The 21,458-nt window shown below is 36.2% G+C and overlaps 1 protein-coding gene across 1 annotated transcript in view; it reads left to right on the forward strand.

The window, feature by feature from the left end:
* The first annotated feature begins 763 nt into the window (after nucleotides 1-763).
* Nucleotides 764-21,458, forward strand: part of LOC117315931 (histidine decarboxylase-like) — a 55,504-nt gene continuing 34,809 nt past the window's right edge. The window contains exon 1 of the mRNA XM_033870356.1: nucleotides 764-1,847. Within this exon, the coding sequence (XP_033726247.1) occupies nucleotides 1,820-1,847 (28 nt within the window). The 5' untranslated portion in view covers nucleotides 764-1,819. The remainder of the gene's footprint in view (nucleotides 1,848-21,458) is intronic.

Here is a 21,458-nt window from a genome sequence, read left to right on the forward strand (position 1 = left end):
AGAATTATATAAGAGGTTATCTAACACAACAAATACAGTTAACTATATAGTTTTTTTTGTTTTTTTTTTTTGTTTAACGTCCTACTAACAGCCAGGGTCATTTAAGGACGTGCCAGGTTTGGAGGTGAAGGAAAGCCGGAGTACCCGGAGAAAAACCACCGACCTACGGTCAGTACCTGGCAACTGCCCCACGTAGGTTTCGAACTCGCAACCCAGTGGTGGAGGGCTAGTGTTAAAGTGTCGGTACACCTTAACCACTCGGCCACCGCGGCCCCTTAACTATATAGTCATTAGAACATTATCAAATGTGTTAGATAACCTTTTATATAACTATCCTAACCAACCTGAAGATTTTTTCATAACAATAACGAGAATGTTTTATATCATTTTATTCAACAGACAGCTTCGCCATTGTCAATATTTACTTAGATCTGCTCCCATACATCAGAACTATGAACGACTATGATAAGCCTCTCCTTGATATTTTCGACACTTAACACACGGCCGATATAATAACTTAACGTCTTAGAACATCCAAAGTGGACCTATGTAATCAAAGCGAGACACGTGATACATATTCATAAACCTCTACGTCATTGAAAATCGCCTACAACGACGACATGTCTATTCATGAGCAGATCTATAAATATTGTTACAAGCTCATTGATTGGTTGGTTAAAAAGCGGATGCTGGGTATTGATGTTGAGTCTCGAGCTATTTCCCGCGGGGCGTTTTATCATCACACCACACACAACAGAACGGATCCAACGCACGTGCAACTCTATTCTAAATCTCTTATTGATGATGTCGGTCTTCCGTTCCATGAATGTGCACTGAATTATATTGAGATCCAGCCTTGATATTTTCTTTAATGTGGAACGGATTGGGATTTGTGATTACGTTTTTAGTCGACCATGTGATTGAAACTTCTTACCTGCCGGAACCGTTTAAAGAGAACTTTTTTTCGTACACCGACACTATTTCCCATAAGTGAAGCAGTAAGGACGTGTCGGGCCTAACTGGGGTTTTAATTTTGCATTAGCACATATCTTGATCGAGATCAAAGAAAAGATTTGATCATTCAATTGCCATAACTAAAGAGGAAGGACTGGCTAACCTTTAATGACATCTTATATACTGTCAGCTTGCTCGAACACTGAAGCATACGTTGGCCTTGTCGTGCATTGTGACGTCACATTATAGAACTTTAAAAATACCAACGCATGATATATAACTGGTTGGCCGAATATTTTCATTCATTCAGAAGATATATTAGAACATTAACTCGTTGGACAGTATCGAGTGGTGCTTGTTATATGGGCTGACTGACGTGAACTATTTACATTTGTCCTGTTAATTAAGTTCTGTTTACGTACAGAACAAGATATTGATTTCGTTTTTGCTGAATAATATAAATTTAAGTTTCAAACGTAGAGCTTGCTGTTTTTGACTCGGACACATTTGTTTGAAGTGTCGATATCGCTGTATAAGTCCTGAAGTTTTTATCTAACTTCCAGCTAACTAACTGTGTAAGTGAGGACTTATCCAGATTTTCCCAACTCTCGGGAAATATTAAAAAAACTGTCGATATAGCAATAATATCGATATCATTTTACAATTTAATTCAAATTTTACTCCAAGAGATTCCAGAAAAAAACCCATCAGAAATCGTTTATTCTTTGGATATCATGATGTAAAAAACGTTTTAGATTTTGAGTTGTGATTTAAGAGACATTCTCTCCTGGAAGGTATCGACATCTTAAGTTTACAAACTGAAAAATACCGAAAGGTTTTAAAAGAGTACAACACAGCCCCAAACATGGACTTCGAGGAATACAGAAAAAGAGGTGAGTTCTTTTAGACTAGCTTCATTGTACACGTATTAGCTTTACTAGAATGTAAATCATTGTCGACCTATGCAGCTAAACAGCAGACTATTCGATTTTGATACTATTTTAAGATAAACCGTTCATGGATATAGTCCTGTAATTTTCATAAATATATATGTATCTATGCAGATATCATTAATCAAAGTACAGGAAAACTCACATTTAAGTCCCTTACTCATTTACAGTAAACCGCCCGTAAACGTTCTCTTTGACTTTAAGATCTTTAAAAAGAACTCTTCGAAGAATACGTTAAATCATTTAGATAATGCCTATCTTCTAAACTGAAGAAACGTCAATTTAATGCACTCGTTTATAGAACGTAAATCTAAACGGAAGTCAGTATTAGTACCACTTCAATATAGCGACCCCAGATTATATAAAGTAAACGCCTTGCTTCACTGTACTGCCTTTTTAATATAAAGCAATACATTGGTATATATACTAAATGCCTATCACACAATAAAAAACTTATTATTTTCTATCGTTCACACACAAATATTTACCATTGTATGGCACTGCCACTATATAACCCTGCCAATTCAATTGCGAGTTCACCAGCTTATGAACTGCCAACTGAAATTTGAATTTGAAAATTTCAAAAAAAAAATCGCACGACAAATAAAAAATCGCAGATGGTAAATATAAGCATTGAACGACTTTCAGTTGGCATTCTTAGTCAATATGAATGCCAACTGAAAGCCGTTCAATGCTTAATTAAAACTCTCTCTCTGTGTTATCATATTCAGGAAAGTCTTGATATACAACTTGTCATAAACACTACATATGATCATAGAGATGCTGTATTGTGTATGACAAGTTTTGACATCAAGATTTTCCTGTTTATTAAACACTATAAAGCCTCTCTGTTATCATAAACAAGAAAATATTTATATAAAACTTGTCAATGATATATAATAGATAAGGCTCTATTAAGCCAAAGGTCTATTTAAAGTAAACCATTGATTGGATAGACTGCCGATAGTTTACATACAGCGTAACCCGTTACTGTATATTTGTTTATATTCGCGAGGACTTTAATCTCGCTATATTCGCGGTCATCTATAATAAAACAATGATAAAAACCCAGCGAATGTCAATATATACGCTGCAATGTATCAAAGTGTTTAAAGCATCAAATGTTTGTAAGGTAAGGTGACCTGAAGGTAACGTCATTTAACTTCAAAGAAATCCCCTCTCTCTCTGTCTCTCTCTCTCTCTCTCTCTCTCTCTCTCTCTCTCTCAACGTGTATACACTGTCAGAATTCAGTGCAACTTACCTTGTGTATATACACAGAACAAACATATTTGAATTCTGATGATAAAAGGACAACCTTGTAACACTTTATAAATCACTTTGCTATCATGCCGTAAATCTTCCAACCTTACCTTGAGAATAAACCATATCATCACAATAGAAATGTTTATCTTTCCCATCTCTTTTGGTTTGTATTGTTTAACGTCTTATCAGAAGCTCTGTTCACTGTCTACGCGGTGAGTGTGTGTTTTGTTGGTCGTGGAACCTGCCTGTTTGTCTCCTACCGCGAAACTGATGTAGAGTTCGTCCAGAAGGACACCAAACCCGGTCACATTATACTGACAACGGGCGAACCACTACTAAAATGCTAAGAGCTTAGCATGTGTACCAACTACCGTTTTAAGAAACTCTGGTATGTCTCGGCCAGGGGACAGAACATAAAGCCTTCCTCACAGGGACAAACCCAAATCCGTCATTAATTAACACTCCTTAAAATGAACATTTTTTGAGTAAATCGCAAACAAACAAAGAAACAAACCACAAAAATAGCTCACAAAACTTAATTGATAAACAGTAACCAATCAAGCCGCATACTAACCAGGCTCCATTTTTGGTTAAACGATTTTAATCCGAAACAGACGTCACCACACATTAAAGTGTTTGTCGAGTAGACGACATTAAAAGAGGGATCGAAACACAGTGTTTATCTCAGCAGAATACCAATAGGGAATCTTGGAGCGTCTCTATAATCACTTCAAATTCTTCAATTGACAAGTTTTTGCGTTTTGCCGGATGTTGTTTTTTTTTATTAGAATTGCGGTATTGTCTATTATTACCCTCTTGTCATCACCGAACAAAGCGTTTGTTTTAATAGGATTTCTGTAGGGACTCATCATTTATGTCTGAGTATTGTTATATAAAACAGTATAATGTCTGAAGTCAGATATTTTTACTAGCACACTAATACACAATGGTATAACTGGGTTAAGCTGTTTAATATCCGGGAAACTCTTTAATGTTTAAACAGCATGTGTTAAACTTTTACTGAAAATCATTTATCATCAAAGATTTAAGATACCGTGAAGGCGAATAAAGAATACGATGTATAGAATATATATATAAATTGATAGCCTATATTGTTGATAGCATATATATCAATATCATATTAAATTGTGTAACTTTTCTACGTTCTAATATTTGATCGTTTGTAATTTACTTGTGTCTTGATAAAGGGGAAGATTCCCTCGAAATTTGACAATTTACTTTTTGTGCTGTCGTTGTTAGCGATGAATATAAAACATCAGAACAATATAAAAAGAAGTATTGCTGTACATGTGAACAACGAGGAGTCAGCTCATGATTGTAGCATACCTTTATATTGTATCTGACGTTTTAACATCTGAAGTTCAGTCGCGTGTTACATTTCGCGAATCCTTGTCGGTAAGAGGCAATTATGTAGGCCTTTTACCATCGTGCTCTGTGCTTGAGGACATGAACGTGACTTTTTGCAACACTAATTAGTGATAACGACCAGGTGGAACATTATAATACCATGCTATGGTGTGATATTTCAGTGCGATAACACTATAAAGGCGTCCGAGAGTACAACATGTAGTTTTGTCTTCCGCATACGACTCCTTTTTGTGCAATTGACTTTTGCGAAGACGTAATTCCTCGACCAAATTAACTGAATGACTGACACATCATCTAACAACCTTAGTCAGAATGTGTGTATTTCGTCACATTATCTGACAACTTTAGTCTGAATGTGTGTATTTCGCACACCATCTGACAACTTTAGTCTGAATGTGTGTATTTCGTCACATCGTCTGACAAAGTTAGTCAGAATGTGTGTATTTTGTCACATCATCTGACAACTTTAGTCTGAATGTGTGTATTTCGTCACATCATCTGACAACTTTAGTCTGAATGTGTGTATTTCGTCACATCATCTGACAACTTTAGTCTGAATGTGTGTATTTTGTCACATCATCTGACAAAGGACGTCTGAATGTGTGTATTTCGTCACATCATCTGACAACTTTAGTCAGAATGTGTGTATTTTGTCACATCATCTGACAAAGGACGTCTGAATGTGTGTATTTCGGCACATCATCTGACAACTTTAGTCTGAATGTGTGTATTTCGTCAAATCATCTGACAACTTTAGTCTGAATGTGTGTATTTTGTCACATCATCTGACAAAGGACGTCTGAATGTGTGTATTTCGTCACATCATCTGACAACTTTAGTCAGAATGTGTGTATTTTGTCACATCATCTGACAAAGGACGTCTGAATGTGTGTATTTCGGCACATCATCTGACAACTTTAGTCTGAATGTGTGTATTTCGTCACATCATCTGACAACTTTAGTCTGAATGTGTGTATTTCGTTACGTTGTCTGACAAAGTTAGTCAGAATGTGTGTATTTTGTCACATCATCTGACAAAGGACGTCTGAATGTGTGTATTTCGGCACATCATCTGACAACTTTAGTCTGAATGTGTGTATTTCGTCACATTGTCTGACAACTTTAGTCTGAATGTGTGTATTTCGTCACATCATCTGACATTGGTAGTCTGAGTGTGTGTGTTCCGTCACATCATTTGTCAAAGTTAGTCTGAATGTGTGTATTTCGTCACATCATCTGACAAAAGCAGTTTGGTTTGTTTTAACGTCCTATTAGCAGCCTGGGTCATTTAAGGACGTGTCAGGTTTTGGAGGTGAAGGAAAGCCGGAATACCCAAAGAAAAACCACCGGCCTACAGTCACTACCTGACAACTGCCACACATAGGTTTCGAACTCTCAGAGGTGGAGGGCTAGTGGTAAAGTGTCGGGACACCTTAACCACTCGGCCACCGCGGCCCCTGACAATGGTCTGAATGTGTGTATTTCGTCACATCATCTGACAACTTTAGTCCGAATGTGTGTATTTCGTCACATCATCTGACAACTTTAGTCTGAATGTGTGTATTTCGTCACATCATCTGACAACTTTAGTCCGAATGTGTGTATTTCGTCACATCATCTGACAACTTAAGTCTGAATGTGTGTATTTCGTCACATCATCTGACAACTTTAGTCCGAATGTGTGTATTTCGTCATGTCATTGAGTGTAACTGTCTCGAGGGTGGGAAATGTTTAGCTATAGAGACGAGTATTTATGGAGATTCAGAATAATACGAACGATCGAAAGAGAAGACACAGAGCTCATGTGGCGGTAGTAGGGTACCTTGAATAGGATCGGTCGTTTCTATGTTACCCAGGCAGGAGACTTAAAAGAGTTATTTCACAACTATCATGAAGGCTATGACCCTGGCAATATCAGAGAGGCAGATTTGTTTAAGGAAAAAAAGAGTCATAAGCCAAATTCAAATTCCCCTTATCTTACACTTTACACAGCAGGGAACTTCCTTACAGCTATTACATCACATGATTGTGAAATTAACATTTCAATGGCACTTGCATGCAAATTTGTGAGTAAGTTCTATTCTTAAAGCCACATCGTATTCCTGAACAATTGTTCACTTTTTATTCGAGACTGAAGAATTTTCTCACCTGAGAATATCTATAACAAGGTCAGCTGTGCATATTTAACGATTGTGTCTATCGAGCGAATCTGTAATACGACGTGGATTTTTTTTTTATATCTGCTGTGGTTTTAGCCACAAGGCTAACAGCACTCGATCATAAAATGTACAATTTAATAAACTGTGGATACGTATTTGTAAGTAAATTCTATTTATAAATCCACATCGTAGGTCTACTCAATTATTCACCTTTTTATACGATGTTGAAGACTTTGCTCAGGTGAGAAAATCTATAAAAAGATCAGTGATATAATATTGATGGTTATGTCTATCGGACCAGTCTGTATAATTAATACGTCGCAGATTTTATATCTGTCGTAGTTTTAAGGAAGGATCATTGATAATATCATACAATTGTTTGTTTAAGGTGTAACATCACGACATGCACGCGCGCTCTGGATAATAAGCAGGCACGAAACACAGCTCTACAAAGTTAATTCTAGGTTGACGGTGTCTGTCTGAGTGCTCCTTTGTTTTGGGAAGGTCATTGGTTTAGATCTCGCAAAATCACGCCAACGTGATTACGCTTCCCTAATGTCAAATTCACCTTCTGTCGGAGCCAAATGCATTGGTATAATGAACAGGTTACTTGGATTGAGCTGCCACAGAAGTATAGCGTGGTACCAACATATTTTATTCGTTGTCAGTATAATGTGACCGGGTGGGGTGTGCTGCTGGGTGTCTTCGGCAGTATGCTTCAGTGAGGTAGCACTATAAATCGGCAAAAGTTCCGGCCTATCACAAGGAGACTTAACACGAACATACCGCAGCTTCCCAAAATACACATACGCACTCACCACACGCATGCATGTCGCACGCACGGGAGGCCGTCCTTAAATGACCTTATCTGTTAATAGGACGTTAAACAAAATAAACCAAACCAAACCAATTTGATTGGTGTTCGGCTGGCAGAGTGGTAACACACTTGTCTTTTACCCAAACGGCCGGGGTTCGATTCCCCGATCGACATGAAAAGGTATGGGGTCACCTGCCCGACCACCTTGGTTTCTCTCGGTACTCCGGTTTCCTCCCACAGTAAGACTCTTCGTGCGCTTCATCCGGGTCAACAAGCCTGATTAACAGAAAATGGAATAATTTGTTTAGCAATTTGTTGTAAAATAAAATTTTACATGACAAAAATAGTTTTCCGATTTAGGAAATTATGATTATAAAAAGTATTCACATTACCGAAACGGAGGATGTGATCGATGGAAAATATTTGTGCAAATAACGCAGTTTATACTATAAATGTGGAAGCGTCTTAACTAGAAACAAGCTGAAGAATTTGAAAAAAAAAAGTTCTCGAGTTGCTTTTTTTTTAACAAATAGCGTTTGACCTCACAACCTTTAACGTTTTATAAATCTGTGGAAGATTTAGGAGAATCTGCAGGACGAAGCTGCTTGTCCGGTGTTTATCGTCCTGGAAAAACTCAAGGTTATATTAGGATCAGTTTCCAGAGACAGAACAGTCTGACTCATTTAACAGTTTTTCAGAGAGACAAAAATTCAGGGCCGTTTGAGGACGATTTTGTAGCGACACAAACATGTTGATCATATGACATCAATAACTGTGTGTTCTGAGGACGTGTTTAGAGAGACACTTACAAAGGAAAATAATACAAAAATATAGTGATAAAGATACAAAGTGTTGCCATGGGAACAGAATATCTCGTTTGGTCTCTTCGATGTCGCTTTAATAGAGGTACGAAAGAAAATCCCGATTTTGCATGGGACCCGCTTTTAGTCGCCTCTTTTGACCAAGAACGGTGTTACAATGATATGTATTGAGTATAATACCGATGATACATTTGTTAAACTCTTTCATGAATAAACATTTGAAAATCCTTCTTGATTTATTGATTTTGAATAAAAACATTTGTATTCCCAAGTTAATCATCAATATTTAAAAGTGAGAAAATGTTAAAATAAAAAAAATATATTGTTGAGGAATATTATTTGCATTGCCAAAAAATATCTGTTTTGTGTGACATTAGAAAGTTAGCATGGTCCATTTAAACTACATCTATCTTCTTCATGCATTGATGATTCGATGATTCTGAAATATTACAACCATACAATACACGGTCATTGTGTTCGGGCCAAGTAAAGGTTCCTTTGTGTAGCATTGTGTTTTAAACGTAAATATCACTGTGTCAACAAAGCCACTACCGATAGAAAGAGGATTAATTATTCATTCCATTTTCTATCATATCAGAAAATCTTAATTAGTTTTACAACGCAACGAACAACTACAAAAGGGATTCTTTCGAAAGATAGGCATTTCCTTTAAAAATGTAAAAAAAAAAGTTCCATAAAATATTAAGGAAACTATTTCTCTGCGCCAGCATCAGGAAAGTTGTGAGTTAAAGTGTTGGCGTCATCGTGAAACAGATCTCCGTAGACTGTCAATTTTAGATGACGTTACAGGAAAAAGTGATTGACGTTCTTTTTTATACAATAGAAATGTACAATTCCTTTCCTTTCTACTGCTTACAAAACGTAATCGGTTGTTCACTTTGTGCGAAATTTTGAGAAAAATCGTTAGATATGATAAATTGTTTTGTCAATAACTCGTTCGCGATGTGAGTGCTGGTTTCTAAATCAGGTCATTTCGCTGCCGGAAGTTATTGTGAGAAGCACAGATAGATCTATTTATATATACATTGTACCCTATACGTTCAGTTTCTCTCTCTCCTTTTATTAAACTCATTGTTTGTCAATTCATTCCTCACTCGATAGTTCTTTAAATAGTGATCAGATGACAAGTGTCATACTTTTTATGAATGACGAAAAGTCTAAAAAAAAAAAAAAAATAATAATAATAATAACAAAGAGCTTGTCAGAAAAAACCTGTTACAATCAGATACTGTCGTTTATATATACATTAACATTTCCGGTGTGTGTTCGTTACATAACCTTACAAACGAAAACATCGTTTACAAGTGTGTCAACATGAAAGTTGACGCGTAGGAATACAATGTTCATCGCAATTAGTGTAAATGCGCAAAGATCATTTTCGCCTCTGTTTTGACTTTCTTTCTAATGAAATATAAATGGAATATGGTAGAATTAACTAAACATAACGAATAAAAATAAAATGTTTGAACTATCTTACACAAATCGAATACAAAACGATGTTGCTGTGGAACTCTATTATATTTCTTCCTGTAGTTGACAAACTTTCCCGCCAAATTGGAGTCAGCTGTACATGTTTAGCGACTCCGTTAATTGGCCGGCTGTAACGAATTTGTTGATAACCTTGAATGAAAACACTGATTAAAAAGTAAATATAAGGACTAATTTTTGTTTGGAACCGTTTACTGGTGTGTAAACTGCATTTTTACAGATATTTCAACCTGACACTGTCATTTAAGGCATATATAAAACAAACAAAATCAGCTTACACACCAGTAAACGATAAAAAAATCATTAAAGATCAAAGTAAATGCTATATTTGTTTCATCTGAATACATCCCATTATGATGCTATTTTCCCTGAATAGATCAGATGAGTAGGGCTTTAGTTTGTTAGATTTTTAAACACACCAACATTATTTTTATTTCTAAAACTTTAAAATGCTATGTTCGTGTGTACTTTTTTTCGTGGTTGGGACTTTCAAATTATTCCGTGGGTACAAACTTTCGAGGTTAGTCCATGAAACAATGTGTTAACACACAACAATGTCTGTTCCATATCGAACGTTTCATGTTATAAGGTAGTGTTCTGAATTCGAAATTTACGAAAAAAGGCACATTTTGTCAGGCTTAAAGGGGAATTCCTTCGTTTGAAAAATTTAACTTACTGGATATTATATGTATTTTAGTTATAAACTTTAAATTGATATGACATTTTTACTCTCAAGATAAACCAAAGTTCTTCGAGTATGAAATCCTGAAAATTCTTAATTCGACCCGAAATATCACTAATTACCGCAAAGGCATATGGTATTTGTAAACGATACGCCTTTTTTCCTGTACATTTCGGCGTTAATTTCATTACATGTAGGCATAAACACTCATACAATCATCGCATCATTAAGGCTTGTGAGAGAGAACCTTGCATACAGTTTCACACATCGAGGTGACATTTGCCAAGAGATTCCTTCCATAGCATAGTCACAACAATAGTATAAATGGCTGGTAGTGTCCTGAAGTCACGTTTTGTTCTCGCGAGAATTTCTATGTAATCCACACGAACATATTATGAGAATGATGACTTCCAGCCATTTACGATCAGCTTGCTATCTCATTCGATCGGTGACGCATACGTATAATAGGACGGATAAATTTCACACCAGAATTCGGCCTTTATAATTGATCAGGTTTCCGTGAACTCTCGCGAGATTTAGTTTCCAACATCCCGTATGCCACATGTCATATTGATCGGCTCGTTATGTGCCCTAATTACGTCACAACTGATCTTCATCTCATTACGACTAAAGCTACACGGAAGTTAAGCCGGTCAAGTGGTCAGTTGTGTCTAAACCTCACATCGACCGCCGAGTAGGATCCGGAATATGACACATGGATATATGATTCTGCAAACTGGATAAGGACCCCGCCGGTATCGGTTGTTTTGAGAGTAATCCCGCAGTGCTTGGAGTCTGGGAAATATAAAGGGTAGGGTACGTGTACCTAGAAATTGAGATAAGATGTCAAGAACATCCAACTCGGCTCGACACAAACATTGTCCGGAAATATCGTTGAAATAGAGAAGTAAGATGTCGAAGTGTCACGTAATGCAATAAATGTATTCTAAGATACGCAATATCACCATACCACTAACACTGACCGAAACAATCATTAAAAACAAAAATAAAGCATAGATGGAATGATCCATCCTGTTTTACCATGCATCATTGCTATCCATTTGTTAATGTTCATATTCTCTGCAGTGTACTGATTATGAGAATAAACAATTGTCATTGCCATTGTCATTGGGCATTACGCCATACAAGCTCAACGTTTATTCTGTGACGGTGACATTTCCATAAAATATAGAAGTGGCTTTCATAGAAATTTACTGTCAAATCACTTTGGACAAAATACACCAGCAGAGCCTACCTCCTAACTCTCGGAAACAACACTCGCTAACGATTGTACTGCAACTTGTACATAGGGAAATTAAACGAACGGCACGGCTTGACTTGGCGACAATCTTTTGTTAATTAGGGAATCAGACTGTTAAATACATACATGGTTTGGTTTGACTTGTATTGTTTGAGGTCGTATCAACAGCTGTGGTCATTTAAGGACGGCCTCCCCTTTGTGAAAGATACATGCGTTTAGTGTATGCGTGTTTTGTTGGAGATTGCGGGTTCTCCATTAAAAAGTTTAGGTGTAAATCATATGCAATATCTCGTAAATAAGACAGTTCAGAATAATTAAAAATTGAGCATTGATCATATCAGGAAAAGAAATTTGTTATAAAAAACAGGCTATATATTGGGTTTTTTTTCGCCAATTAAATATTATTTTATATCGTTCTATTTATTCCTTTCAGCGGGCGACTACATACTTTATAAATCATAAATGGTATTTAGAATCAATAAAAAAGTTCGCGTTTGTTTCCCTGAGATGCAGAATACCGTCGAAGACACCAAGCAAGACACCCACCAGGTCACATTACACTGCCAAATGGCGAACCCAGGCATCCCACTCCCCAAAATTGCTGAGCGTTAAGCAAATAGTCATGTTCAATTACCAGTAATATGGGTTTAGTCATCAGGAGCCTGACCAATGAGAGAACAAACAGACAATTTAAAGAAACCTCTAGTTTAATTTTATATCAATACTCATTCAAGTGTTTTATATAAGTCGATCATCAGACAGATTTATTGTTCATGTTCCAATAACGGTCAAACTCATTATCGTTAATGCTGCTGAGGATCCCATCTATCATGTCGATTGGTTTTAAAACATTAAATAAAGAAAACTGATTACAAAAGTCAACGTGTAATGCTGGTTATGCTTAAATAATTGTCTCTATTTCAGGTTCACCGATAGCTCGTTGTCATATAGTAGATGATTGAAATGGATTTCTGTAGATTGTGATGGTTTGCAAAACAATTTCATTCAAATAAATGATGATACATGATGCGCGATGGGCGATCACAATTAACTGAACTATGATGCAACAATGCTAATACTTTCATTCAATAAAACAGCAACAGAACATCGAATAAGTTTAAATAGAAGAACACGTTGGATCAGAGTGACGACAAGACAGAAAAAGAAAGTAATGAAAAAAAACAACTCTTATCATTACAGTATATCTACTCCTCTGTGTTTCTGTGAACTTTTTTTTCTGTCGGTGTCTCAAATACACCCCATCCTGATAATTATAACCCTGTCTGTTGGTGTCACCATGACACCCGTCCTCATATGACCCTGGCTGTTCGTGTTACCATGACACCCGTCCTCATATGACCCTGTCTGTTTATGTCACCATGACGCCCGTCATCATATGACCCTGGCTGTTCGTGTTACCCTGACACCCGTCCTCATATGACCCTGTCTGTTTATGTCACCATGACGCCCGTCATCATATGACCCTGGCTGTTCGTGTTACCCTGACACCCGTCCTCAAATGACCCTGGCTGTTCGTGTTACCCTGACACCCGTCCTCATATGACCCTGTCTGTTTATGTCACCATGACACCCGTCCTCATATGACCCTGTCTGTTGATGTCACCATGACACCCGTCCACTTTCGAATATCGTTATCTCGAAGTCAGCGGGGTCATGAAAACTACGGAATGTTGCAGGTATTCAAGATAACCGACTCTATTACACACATATATATATATGATTTTTGTGTCAGAGCTAAACTTCTACTTTGAGTTAAGCAGAGTAGTCGAGTGGCCCGAGTTCGAAATAAGAAAGATTCGTTGTATTTATACAATCTGGTGACACCTACACTAGTTTGATAGTCTGATAGATTAAAGTCCTCTTAAGCCGCAACCTTGTACGTATACCACGTTAAGTATCAAACCGGTTCAGAATACACACTGATTTTGTATTAGTTTACAGTTATTAATTATTCAAAACTCGAGCGGCTTTTGTTTTTGTATAACTTCACACAATGATAAAGGATAATAATATCTCGGAGAAATTAAAGCTTCGTGGTTTTTAGGTCAAGGTTAAGGTCACTGTTACTATCTTTAGTGGGGGCCGAAAAGGGGATAAGTATTGCTTTAGCGAAACCAAGTATACCTAATATATCCATATTCTGCATTTCTGGACCATTGCTACACTAACGAGACGAAACACTTTTATGGAGCAGATCTGTGAATTATGTAAGTCCTGTCTCCATTATTGATTCTGAGGGTGCCATCTTACGTTTATCTCATTAAAACATTACCGTTGTCCTCAGGTGCCATGTCCTTTTGTACCAATTTTGTACAAAACGACAATTCGATGTTTTTTATTTGACATATTGCCAATACTTAAACACATATGTACTTTATCTTACTAGTATTCTAATCAAGTAAGTTCGTGACAATACATCTTGTAAATATTTACTAAAATATATAGAATACAGTGCCGAGTATTAAACATTGATTTTTAGTTCTCATTAAAATACAGGTTAATGACATTTTTGTACCGTGTCAATACTTCAATGTGTTAAACAATAGAATCAGATTTTTTACACGTGACTTGTTTCCTGTTACTATGAGCAATGCATTATTTTAAATTTATTTGAAGTGCAATTAACAAAACCTTATACACGGAAATCCCATACAGATCATTTACAGATTTGACATTAAGGATTATTTATATACAATTTGATAATATATATCAACCTTGCATTGACACTGAAACCTGCATCCATTACCTACTTACATTTATTTTATCAAATGTACCAATACCCTGGTCGTATCCGAGTGTCTATAGAAGTAGAGCGATGCATTTACCGTAAGTATACCCCTTTTAATACATCATCTAGCCGACCTTATTCCAGTAGACACCACCGGGTCATAAATGACCTTATTTGATAGGAATTTTAACAATATAAGCCGAGGGGAAGAAGAAGTCTTTGAACATTTTATCAAGCTGCATGAAATTTAGGTGCGATATGTTTGACACACAAGTATATACAAAACATCGTAATCTAAAGTCTATAGGGTCATGGAAAAATAGCTTTGTAGGAAAGCTATAATATTTATATAGAATTTCGCTGTAGGAACTAAATTCTTATTTCGAGATAAACAGTCTTTGAAGCATAACAGCTCGAGATGACGAAGTTTGACTGCAGTATGGCAGTAGTAGTTGTAAGACAATAGATAACGTATTGGTTAAAATTACTAAAAAATCCAATTTGTATTGTTCTTATTTTATGAAAATATATGTATAACTAGAGCGATGTCAGGTAAGTGTAGCATCAATGTGGGGCTAAACACGTCGATCAAATATGCATATTACTCTGTTAATTATATATTTGTTCATATATGTACAGATCAGGTCATATGAATTGTTTGATTTTTTCCGACACGACAAGGTGCGTGTTAGACATTTACTAACATAGGCTATACATGATTCTATAGACATCTTAGTATGTGCAAAACTATGCGTGTTTGTGCTAAACACTCCCATTGGAGATTGTGGTTTGACCAGGACTTGACCTAGATTTGTATGACACAGAAGACGCCTACTCTTTTGGAACACCTGGTATCATTCTCATTGTACTTTTGCTATGAGTCTCCACGCAAATATAATTTTTTGCTATACATCAAATATTTACACTTGTCATCACTTCAATCACAATTTTAATCTTTGTTATGAAAACGTTTTTATATGTTGACACAATATGTTGAGTCTCTTGAGAATACGAATGAGGCCTGCTGTGTATGATTAAAAGTCACCATTTCAGCTCCTATGCATTCTTTCTCCACTTTTTTTTTTGTTTCGTCCTGTTGCCCGTCCCCGTTTGACCCTGGCTGTTGTCATGACAATGAACCTGCAACACAAAGAAAAGTACAAATGATCTGAGAAACAATAGGAACGTTATCACCACTTCTGACACCACATCAGATGACAAGGGACATAATTAGAGCCTAAGATAAAATGTTTACTACTTAATTCCATTTTAATGTTGATACACGAACAAATTGATGACAGCTGATTTCAGAGAGTGCATTTCTGATTGTTCCGATTACGGTTAAAACGCAATTTTAAAAATTGTTGAGGTTTTGCTTTCATTTTGAGCAGGTGACGTAACCTGTTTTTGATCTAGATTTGCATAATGGCTGTAGTCGATAAGCAAAAGACGTACACTCGTCCGGAACACCTGGTCATATTTTCCTTGTAAATTTCCAAGGGTCTCCATATAAAACCTTTTTCTTTTCTTTTTTCTTTTTTTTTCTTTTTCTTTTTTTTTCATATTTTGTACTTTTTTGTGAGAAAATATGGTTTCTTTATCATGTCAGTATTATCTTTTTTTACTTAATATAAAAAAGGAAACGGATATCGTACGGAATTTTGCAACGTTATGTAGAGCTAACTATTTACGCTACTACTGTTTAACTATAAAATATATTTTATGATAAAAATATCAAGAGGATTCGTTTACTTATTGTTGAACTCGTCCGGTAAATCTAAATCGGTCTATTTAGAACATGACGCTTAATTCCGTTGACGTCATGTTATCAATATAGGTCAATCGGTTACACTGTTACTAAGACGAGAAATGATACTAGCCATTGCGATAAAAAAAAATCAAGGGACAGGCAGTGTCTTGTGAGGCGAAGAGTTAACACAATGAAGTCTTTGTTTTATGGACAAATAATGATCCTCAATTATGCTCAGGTGTATTTTAATTACAAATGTATTGATTAAATATTGTAGCTTATGGATATTCACAAGGGATACACGATTTCTAAAACAGCATAAAACGATGACACCACACCGGACAGATCGTTCCAACTGTTTTAGGATTTTGTAATGACGGCCTTGAATAATTAAACTCAAACCCATAGTAAATACTGACGTCACTGTCTACGTCACTGTCTGGACAGACTGGTATTCCTTATTAATGGCCCACAGTCCATGAACGTGACCTTAGAATTCTCTTTTTCAAATAAAGGTGTTTGCCTCTTGGATATTTTAGAAACTAATCGATGTTGATTCTAAGTTTTTTTTACCTAATATTGATACCTTTGATCCGCGTTTAATACACTTTGGAGGTTTTGTTTACGTCCATATACATATCTGATCTTGACATTGTCTTCATTTATTATTATGATCAAGGTAAAAATATATCAGGAATGACATGATAGGGGAAAGCCTTAAAAAACGTACCTAAAATTGATATTATCATATGTAGACACATATGACTTATATAACATAAGAAAGATTAAGATGTTTTCTTATGGTGCCCTGCCAAAACTTCTGTTCCCTCACCTGTTCCCATTGTTGTCATATCCTTTGTTCTACCCTGTCACCTGTTCCCATTGTTGTCCTACCAATTGTTCTACTCTCTCACCTGTTTCCATTATTGTCCTACCCTTTGTTCTACCCTCTCACCTGTTCCTATTGCTGTCCCATTCTTTGTTTCTACTCTCTCATCTGTTCTCATTGTTGTCATATCCTTTCATCTATTATCTTACTTGTTCCCATTGTTGTCCTACCCTTTGTTCTACTCTCTCACTTGTTCCCATTGTTGTCCTACCCTTTGTTCTATTCTCTCATCTGTTCCTGTTGTTGTCCTACCCATTGCTCTACCCTCTCACTTCTTCCAATTGTTGTCTTTCCCATTGTTCTACCCTCTCACCTCTTCCCATTGTTGTCCTGTCCTTTGCTCTACTCTCTCATCTGTTCCTGTTGTTGTCCTACCCATTGTTCTACTCTCTCACTTCTGCCAATTGTTGTCTTTCCCATTGTTCTACCCTCTCACTTCTTCCAATTGTTGTCTTTCCCATTGTTCTACCCTCTTACCTGTTTCCATTGTTGTCCTATTTGTTTTGTTTTTTTGTCTAGCAGGTTCCTGTAAATGTATTCAATGAAATTGATGGTGTGTATTGTCGGTTTCAAGCATCTTTTATCTATTTTACTCCCGAGTCTCATGCAATATTCATGTATAGTCTGTATCAGATTTCCCACATATTGCAAAAGTGCAATGTTTTTATCCATTGACATAATTATCTATATCTAGTCTGTGTGAGTACAAACTATCAATGAGGAACGAGATATACAAAGAAACAAAACTGTACGACTTATTGACAACATATGAGGATCTTTTTCACACGTATGGGCAGTAGTAGTAGATCAATAGTACCTGTCGTAGTACCAATCCCTTTTTTATGAAGCGATGAAAATCGTTATCGTCATCAATCGTGGCTCTTGAATATTTTGTATTCATTGTTAATGCCTCAGATTTTGGACTATAGGAATTATCAGTTTATGCTCCTTGCTTAACTCAAGAAAATACTTACGGAGGAATTCATTCTGTTAACGTACTCATATACAGCGTAGACGTAAACAAATATTAATTTTATTTGCTTTACATTAATGGCGAAAGAAGAAGACATGTATATCAATTTATATTAAGCACACTTGTTGGCCCGGATGAAAGCGCGTGAGTAAGTTTACTGTGGGGGGTAACCAGAGTACCCACGGAAAGCTACATGATCGGACAGGTGACCAAATACCTGTTCACGTCTCCAAGGTGACAGTATGTTACCACTGTGCGACCCGACCACCAACGACATTGGCGTAAATACAAGTGTGATTTTGTGGCGAAATAATGAATAGACGAATTCGCAAAGCTCTTCGTGAAAAAAAAAGTATATAATAGCGGAGTGATTTCGTTGCAAAAAGCGATAAAACAATATTACCGATAAAATATGCAAATTCGCAGTAACTGGGTAATTCGTTTATCAGTGACTACGACATTTCGATAAAACTTGAATTGCCTTATTGTGCCGATAGAAAGTTTTATACCAACAACCAATCGTAGCAAGTTAAGTTCCATTTAAGCATTGATGTCATTTTTTTTTAGTTTCATCGGGGTATGAAACAAATTTTGTTTTCAACCTGTATGAATCCGCGTAGCGGATTCTTACTGAAGTTTGCAAACAAAATTTGTTTCATACCCCGATGAAACTAAAAAATAATTGACATCAACGCTTATAGTTAATTTTTGAAAATTATTTTCTAATTTAAAACATGTTTTATGTACAATTTTACTGGTTTTAAATGGGATTCTTTTTCTCAAATTAATACGCAACGTCAATTGTCGTATTGTGACGTCACATTTTTCGCGCCATTCTCGGAATTTATTTCATAGAAGAATGAAAAGAATTTTTCGACCAATCACATTTGAATATTTACCATGAAAACAAAGAAAAATTAATTATTTGATATTAGCGTGGATTCAAAGAACTTGCAATCTTAGGATGATAATGTAGGGGGTGGAGTGTCCTGCTGGATGTCTGTGGTAATATGTTTCAGTGAGATAGCACTATAAAGTCGGTATAATTGCCGCGCTACCACAGGGAGACAAACACAAACATACCGCAGCCTCCCAAAACACGCACAGACAGACCACAATATATCATCTCGCACAAAGGGGAGGCTGTTCTTAAATGACCCTAGCTGTTTATAGGACGTTAAACAATACAAAAATAAACCAAATTCCACGGTACATCACTTCGTCATTCTGTAGGCGGTATGTGAAAAGGAATATATGATGCAAAATCTGGCCATGAAAAGTTAGTGATATAGCCATCCAGCTGAGATAGTCGGGGTATTAGACATCAGTACATGCATCAACTCAAATATATTCAAGATAAATCTGGAAAAGACAAAGGTAACCGTCTCTCCTCCTTGGTCAGCAAATAAAGACTCTCGAGATAGCGGTTAGATTTCTTTGGCAGAAACGTTTACCACAAATCAAAACAAATCAAAAATCTTATTAGAATGTAAGTTTAGAGAATTTTTGAGCCTTTTTAAAGAGACATGAACAACATAAAAACTGGACACAGGAAAACACTGGTTAATATACTGTAATAAAAGTCTATACGTTTATAGACTGGACATCGGGAGAGTGTAGTGTCCCCAAATCGATAAATATAGATATTCTAAAATGTATCGACGAAGTGTCAAACGGAGCTAGATGGATTAAACAAATATAGATAGATTCACAATAGTTTGTGTGTATACATGCCGGGAGTTTAAGAGTTTATTGTGAAATGATTCCAGCCTCATCTCAACCTATTTCTGGCCCTCCTTAAGGACATTTAACACTTAAGTATAGCGTACAGCGGGAGTGTTTAAACCCGCGCTGCCAAGTTAATATGATATTTTAAGGCAGCAAAATTAAAAGAGGAAATCGATTACTGTATATATTCGGTGCTTGTTCTGACGGAACCTGTTAAATCTAAATATCACACAAATAATACCGAACATACTCTGTTGTTTCTTCCGTTGATCACACTGCCTACGCTCTTAAAATACCGGTCTATAGAAATAACTAACAAAAATTGTGATTCTAATACAAAACTTATATGGAATGATTTCGCCGTATTAGCGTTCAAGAGATACATTTTGTATAGAGATATATATAATAAACATCCATTGACGTCAAGTGTGTATAAATGTAGGCCTTAAACTCGAGCCGACTTGGGAAATCACGAAATACTAATCTCGCGAAAATAAACATCCATTAGCATCAAGTGTGTATAAATGTAGACCTTAAACTCGAGCCGACTTGGGAAATCACGAAATACTAATCCCGCGAAAATAAACACCCATTTGCATCAAGTGTGTATAAATGTAGGCCTTAAACTTGAGCCGACTTGGGAAATCACGAAATAATAATCTCGCGAAAATAAACAAATTTACAGTAAAATTTTGTATAACGAGGAAACCCAAATTAAGATTCACAAAGAATTGATTACGAAAAACACAGGTTGGGGTGAAAGAGTCATATGCTACCATTTCTTTTCCTAATCTAAATTTTAAAAAGCTACTAACGTGTCTTTTCTTGTTTGTAAATCATCATAAATAACTAGTTACTAATCCACTGAAGAAGACATTAAATACAGCAAGGCCTATCGACATAGGACTTGTGAATTTATCGTTTACATATTACGTATACAAATATCTAAAACTGTTTCTGTAGCTCGACACATGTCACAAGCTAAACTGGGGATGTCATCTGGACATTTAGTAATACATTTCGTCGGATCCAGTTTAAAATAGTGTCTATTAATCAGTCCGCGTGTAAAAAAAAAACCAACTTCACAAACAAGCAAATCAAAATAAAAAAACCAAAAACACTAGAAAATTACTGTATTTATAAATACTAGAATGGTATAATGCCACATAAACAAATCAAAATTCTTATAGATCTAATGTTTCACGCCTTATTGGCTTGTCCGGTTCTGTGAAAACATAAATAGTAAATGAAGGACAGACTCTTGTTCAAAGTAAAAATGCAGTTTCAAATACTTATGAAGGTAGACCACTCCTAAACTTAAACAGAACTGAACCTCGGTCGAGGGCGAGCTATTTGTGGACATTACTTTCTATTTTTACATGTACATAGATGTGCTAATATACAGTGTTAGTCTTTCCGTGCCGAGCTGTGTAACAGTGATTTTAATCTATAAACAACCTTGTAGTGTTCCTCTTGCCGAAGGTAATTAATGGCTGTCCAATGTTAATGCCAGTGTCTGAGGCTCGGGCTGTCGTGGGCCCAATTTATAACGGCAGGGGACAC

This window comes from Pecten maximus, chromosome 17 (assembly GCF_902652985.1).
Source record: "Pecten maximus chromosome 17, xPecMax1.1, whole genome shotgun sequence".
Taxonomy (NCBI): Eukaryota; Metazoa; Mollusca; class Bivalvia; order Pectinida; family Pectinidae; genus Pecten; species Pecten maximus.